Source organism: Benincasa hispida, chromosome 5 (assembly GCF_027475165.1).
Source record: "Benincasa hispida cultivar pf3 chromosome 5, pf3_genome.v1.1, whole genome shotgun sequence".
NCBI lineage: Eukaryota > Viridiplantae > Streptophyta > Magnoliopsida > Cucurbitales > Cucurbitaceae > Benincasa > Benincasa hispida.
Window position 1 is genome coordinate 51,628,338 of NC_143482.1, and position 6,358 is coordinate 51,634,695.

The 6,358-nt window shown below is 33.7% G+C and overlaps 1 protein-coding gene across 1 annotated transcript; it reads right to left on the bottom strand.

Annotated features, from left to right (window-relative positions):
* Window positions 1-2,661: 2,661 nt before the first annotated feature.
* Window positions 2,662-6,102, bottom strand: LOC120078255 (peroxidase 56-like). The gene is made up of 4 exons (XM_039032479.2): window positions 5,806-6,102; window positions 4,053-4,241; window positions 3,405-3,570; window positions 2,662-3,305 (listed from the first exon to the last, which is right to left on the bottom strand). Exons 1-4 carry the CDS (start codon window positions 6,028-6,030, stop codon window positions 2,899-2,901), a joined length of 987 nt encoding a protein of 328 aa, XP_038888407.1. The 5' UTR covers window positions 6,031-6,102; the 3' UTR covers window positions 2,662-2,898.
* Window positions 6,103-6,358: the final 256 nt, after the last annotated feature.

Consider the following 6,358-nt stretch of genomic DNA (forward strand, 5'->3'; position numbering starts at 1 on the left):
CTCAGCCACCAAAGTACCTCGACCCTCAGTAAACTCAATTCAATCCCCATTTCTCCTATTGGCAGAAGTGCAATCGAACAATCATGAGCTGATTTTATTCCTCTCTTAATGAAGATAAGATGGGAGAAATCGTTGGTTATGAATCCGCACTGGAAATATGGGAAGCACTCCGAACGGTCTATGAATCCTTCTCCACAACCTAAATAATGGTTTTGCGTTCTCAACTTCAGAAGATACGAAAGGATGGCATCAGTGTTTCTCAATATCTGGCTAAGATAAAAGACATTGCCGACAAGTTTGCTGCTATTGGATAACCGTTGTCCTACCGTGACCACCTTACATACATCTTCAAAGGCCTTGGCACTGAATACAATCCGTTCGTGACCTCCATTTAGAACAGAACTGATTACCCATCTATCGCCGATGTCTACAGCCTTCTCATCGCACATGACTGTCGGTTCGAATCCCAGTCTGCTATGGACAACTTCAACAGATACAAGCCAATGTCGCCCAGCTCTCACTTTAACCTCGACGTCCTCACTGGCCGCAACCTACCAGGTCATATTTTCGACCTTCTCAAGCTCTTCCAGGTATTCTCTCTAACCCTCCTCTCTCTTCTATGCCTGCTACAAACTATACATCCCATTGACCACCCACCCGAGCTCTATGACCAATAACTCATTAACCATCCCAATCCTCCAATCGACCACAATGCCAAATCTGTAATAAGTTTGGCCATACAGCATTGTCCTGCTACAACATCGACAATCCAAAATATAGAACCATCCAACATCCTCAAGCCCATTTTGCTCAAGCCACACCAACCCCTCCTTAACCGCTATCCTACATTACTACCCCCTTATTCCAACAATAAATCACCCCGATGAAGGCTGGTACATGGATTCCGGAGCCACTCATCACATGACTCCTGACCTGTCCAACATCCAACACCCTGTTTCTTATTATGGTGGTGAACAAGTAATCGTAGGAAATGGTAAGTCCCTTCCCATCCCTCATACCGATTCCTCTTCTTTCCTTTCATCTACATCGAACACTTCAATTCATCTTCAGTCTGTTCTTCACACACCTTCAATATCTAGAAATCTAATTAGCATCAGTCATTTATGTTATGATAATAATGCTTATGTCAAATTTTTCCATGACTCCTTTGTTGTGAAGGACCTTCAAACCAAGAGTCCACTCCTCTGGGGCACACTTGATCGTGGCCTATACAAGCTCTCTGTCAATCCATCAGCTACACGATCTGTCCATTCCTCTTCTCATCCAACTGTCTTCATCTCAGTACTTACGGATTTCTCTTTGTGGCATCGTCGCTCAGGACATCCCTCCCCTCTAGTAGTTCACTCTTTGTTGTCTAAATGCAAACTGAAGTACAAAAATAAGTCAACTGTATCATTTTGTGAGCATTGTCAAATGGCCAAGAGCCATCCTTTACCTTTTCAAGTGTCAAATTCTCATTCACCCTCTTGTTTTAACTTAGTGTATGCCGATGTATGGGGTCCTTCCTCGATAAATTCAGTTCGCTTGCGGGTGGATGATAAAATGAGTGCAACGTTACTGAAGAATTATAACAGATTTTTATTTGTTTTCTATGCATTTTTCCTTCTCTACTTCAGGTTCCACTATTCAGTGGTTAATTGTGTATTTTCTCTTTCATGGTTGTTATTATAGACCATTAACATTCTGCCATGTGGCTTTTTTATGCTAATAAATAATGTTGTACGACGAGCAATGCGGGTCGTGTAGGCCGATCGTCTTACTCAATTTCTTCTATTGTTTATGCTCTTTACCAATCGCGTAGTAACTTTCTTCTATCATCTAAATCCTATTGTGTACTTTCCTTCGTATACACTTCAACCCAATCGTCTACTTTCTATCGTGTTCTTTTTGTCGCCTACACGATCAACCCAATCGTGCAGTCTCTTATCGTTTACACGATCAACCCAATCGTGTAGTCTCCTATCGTCTACACGCTTTCCTCTATTGTGTAGACACTTGTCCTATCGTTCACCTTTTTTCCAACAATCATCTAGATATTTGACCACGATCGTCTAGCCTTTTTCTCAACGATCGTCTAGCCTTTCTCCCAATGATCGTTTAGCTTTCACCTCTCAACGATCGTTTATCTACCCTTTCTTCTTCCTTCTTACATACAAATATCCATTTGTTTATACGTCATTTAAATTTTCTATTCACATTGATAAGGATTTGAATATTCGATCTGAATGAATATAATATTAGTAAATTATTGTGGGACTATTAGCATGTCATTTACATTATGGAGAGAGTATTTATCATTATTATTACTAGAGAAAATTGTAAAAACCACCCATAAAGTATGGTGGTAATTACAATTACACCGTCAAAATTTCAATTGTAAAAATTAGGCTTCAAACTTCTAAAAATGTTTGGACCTTTAAGCTTATAACATTCGTAGAAATTGAACCATCAAATTTATATAATTATTATAATTTATACACCTATACAAGTTTGATGTCAAATTTTAACATTTAAATATGTTTGATGGTTCAATTTTTAAAATTGAAAAATTTAATCCCATCCTTTAAGAGGTGATTTTTGTAATTTTGCCATATGGGGAGATTATCTTGAAAAGGAACATATAATACACAGGTAGAAAAATTCATGAACCCAAGATTTTAATTTCAAGAAATTTAAAACTAAATAACATAAATAATTGGATTTAATCACAAGATATCCGATTTCAAAAAACAAAAAACCACAAGATAACCGAAGATAAAATCACGACCGTACGTGTTCACCACGCGATCTAGTGGAGCAAAAACAAGAAACCCACACACCGAATCAAAATGCACAACTGAAAAGCAACTGCAAAACGCGTCGTCCATTTCTGCAAATTCAGTTAACAAAAGCACATCGGCGCCGAATTTCGCCGTCGGTACCGGTGAGGACGCCGATATTCCCCATATTGATCATGGATTCAGCAAAATCGGCGGCGAAAGTAGCGCCGCGTGTACTGGACTGAAACTGAACGTAGGCTTTGGTATCAGGATCGTCGAGAAGAGCGGAATCGGACTGGAACATTCCTCTTCTCTTGGAAACGAGAGTATAGTAACTTTGATCGAAGGTCTTGAAACTTCCAGGATCCATCTCGACGATTGTTTTCTGATCATTTGGTTTGCATTTCTTCTTGAGTGCGACGGCGTAGTATTTGTCTAGTTTGGGATCGGCGTCGCCTTTGCCGGTGAAATTGTAGAGGCGGTTGGAGAAGGAGGAGCAGTGAGAGACTCCGATTGTGTGTGCTCCTGAAGAAATCGAAGTGAGGATGGATTATGATCGGAAAAAAGGAGGAATTATTGCAAGAAATTGGAAATTGAGATGAAATAAGAAATGGAATAATTTACCGGATAAAACGACTAGATCTTTGACGGAGAGACCTTTGGAGAGGAAACTTGTTTTGAGAGATGAGATATTAGCGAAGGGAGGAGGCAAATTAATCAAAGCTTCTCTGGAGATTGATACGGTTCCGTCTCTTCTTCCCATCGGAACTTCCCACAGTGGGCCTCCAATCTGATAAACAAACAACAAAAAATTATTTTCTTATAATATATATATTTTTTTAATTTTCCCTATAAACTCCTAACTATTCACATCATCCTGCATCAAATATACTTACAGTGCTTTTGTAAATGATTGCTCTAGTAGCTATACTTTTAGAAAAATATGTTGGAATGGTAAATTTTAATTTTAAATTAGAAAAAATTAATTAAAATTATTATTAATTGATGTAATGACTTATTATTTCAATTATTTTCATATTAATAATTGATTTATAACATTATATGATTTCAATTTCAAGTTATTTTGTTTAATTTATATGGAAGGATATTATTATAATACATTTATTTAAATGGTTAAGAAGGTAATATTTTTTTTTTTTGGAAAAATAAGGTAGTATGTTTTTAGGAGAGCTAATTCTAAAAGTTATATTTAGGAGTTTTATACGTTAATTAAAATAAAAAAGTGATTATAATATATTAATTAATATGTACCATTCTAACGGCGTCGCGAGCTATCAAAGCGAGGATATCAGCACAAGAAACGATGCCAGGACATTGCTTTTCGACAGCAGCTTTAACGGCGTCAACGACATTGAAACCTCTTAAACTAAGGTTGGGAAAGGCATCTTTCTCAGCTGGGTTGTTTGGTATGGAATTTAATAGTACAGAACCATCACAACCCTGTCAAATTAGCATTTGTTACACAAAATTAATCCATGAAACTCAAATCGAATAAAAATAATAAACATACACTTTTAAAAGGACAAAAAATTCGAAGACATTACTCCAGGCGTGTTTGGTTCTCAATCCATATTTTGTTTTATGTTTTCAAATTCATTAAATTAAGCGAATATATGTTTGACAGAAAATTCAAATTCTATTTCTGAAAACTGTTTTCTGATTCTGTTCTGAAAACAACATTTTTATATTATCCAAAGTTTGAATTTTAGAATTTAAAATGCATAATCATGTTTAATAAGGATAAAAACATTTAGAAATACATTTCATATTATAAATCCAATTTGTTTTTTTGAAATTAAAATATGTATTATGTAATATATTATAAATTAAATTAGCTTAAATTTCAAGTTTTGTCTCTATGGTTTAGATAAAATTAAAAGTTAGTACATATGATTTTAAAATTTATAATTTAGTTTCTATAATTTTGATAGTCTATATGGTTTGTTAAATTCTCTTAAATAGCCCCTACCATAGGGACTATTTATTACAAAGCTTTTATAAACCATAGGGGTACAATTATAAATTATAAGACTTAAATTTTAACTTTTTCCAGGGACCAAAATTTCAAAATTTCTTATAAATTATATAATATTACAAAGTAGTAATTATATAATTTTTTAAACATAAAATATGTTCATAAATAAATTAACAATAATTTTTTCTCAAGTACTATTTAGTGGGTAACTATAACTAATTTACAATTATTTAGATTAAAATTCAATTTTTGAATTTTGCTACCAAACATATTTATGAAAATATGAAATACAACTCTGTTTTCATTTAATCCCTTTAAATTTCTGTTTTCAGATTTTCTATCAAACAGGCTCTCAATCATCCAACTTATTATAGTTAAACTTATTATAGTTAAATTATGTTATTGTAACACTCTTAATAATTATCAATAACAATTTGTTTGTAGATTAAAACACTTATATATGAACTAAACATATATATATATATACACACACGTTCGTTGTATGCTAATATGACTATTTTAACTAAACATGTTGATAACTTTTTGTTTAATTTGTAGTTTATTAAACACTACTTTATGATTTTTGTATATTCAAGTGAAGTTTTGAAAATTGATTTTTAAAAAATGAAATATTATATATATATATATATATATATTTCGTATATGGGTATGAATTATAATTCTTAAAGAAAAAAATTATTTCATAAACAACCTTAAAAAAATCAAATTCAAACGTGGATTAAGTTCAAATAAAAAGTTTAATGATGTGATTGTGGTAACAATCTAAAAGTCTGTTTTGGGTTGACTTTCTAAATATGTAAAATTTATACGCACTCAGAAAAGTCAATCCAAACAAGTCATAAGTCATTGTCACAGGTGATTTCTCTCAGTTCCACCCTTGATGATGTTAATAAAATTAGATAAATGAAAAATCATATATTTAGAGAGAGAATCTTAGTGTTGTTACCTCCCAATTCATTGACCAAACAATAAAAAAGAAAGTATGAGAATGAAGTATAGTTTCTATACCCTAACAAAGCAGTCATGGAAGTGTACTCTCAACAAAGAAGCAGCTATTGTTGGTTGTTTCTTAACATATTGAGCCACCGTTTTGGCGACGATATACTCCACCCCGGGGCAGCTGCGCCGGTAAAACCCAACCGCCAAGTCTTGTGCTCCGGCGATGTTCGAGAGAGACGATACAAGCATTAGCTGCAAAAAGAGAAGGAAGAAAAGCTTTGGACTAATGGCCATGGTTTTGAAGAAGAGAAGCTGATCTTCAGCTAGCTTTAAGTGTAATTTTGATAGACTTAAAAACTTTTGAGATATGATGATTGCATTCAAAGATGGTTTGGTCTTTTATAGTGGAGAGTTTTAGGGTTTGAAGTTTGAACTTGTCATGAACAATCTGTCATATGGGACTTTTCTTCTCTAGTGGTTCTTCTTTTTAATTTAATTTTGGTTTGTTGGAAGTGTCTTTAACTAAAAAAACAAATTTGACTTTTGGACATTCCTTTTGGAAAATATATTAATAAAATCAATCTTATGATTTATATTATTATATATGTATATATAAATAGGG

Bases quoted from the DNA above. Each gene is read 5' to 3' on its own strand.
- LOC120078255 (XM_039032479.2), bottom strand. From the start codon at position 6,030: ATGGCCATTAGTCCAAAGCTTTTCTTCCTTCTCTTTTTGCAGCTAATG. The intron at 4,242-5,805 runs GTATAGAAACTA...CTAATTTGACAG, and splicing joins TCCATGACTGCTTTGTTAGG to GGTTGTGATGGTTCTGTACT. The intron at 3,306-3,404 runs GTAAATTATTCC...CGATTTCTTCAG, and splicing joins AGATCTAGTCGTTTTATCCG to GAGCACACACAATCGGAGTC.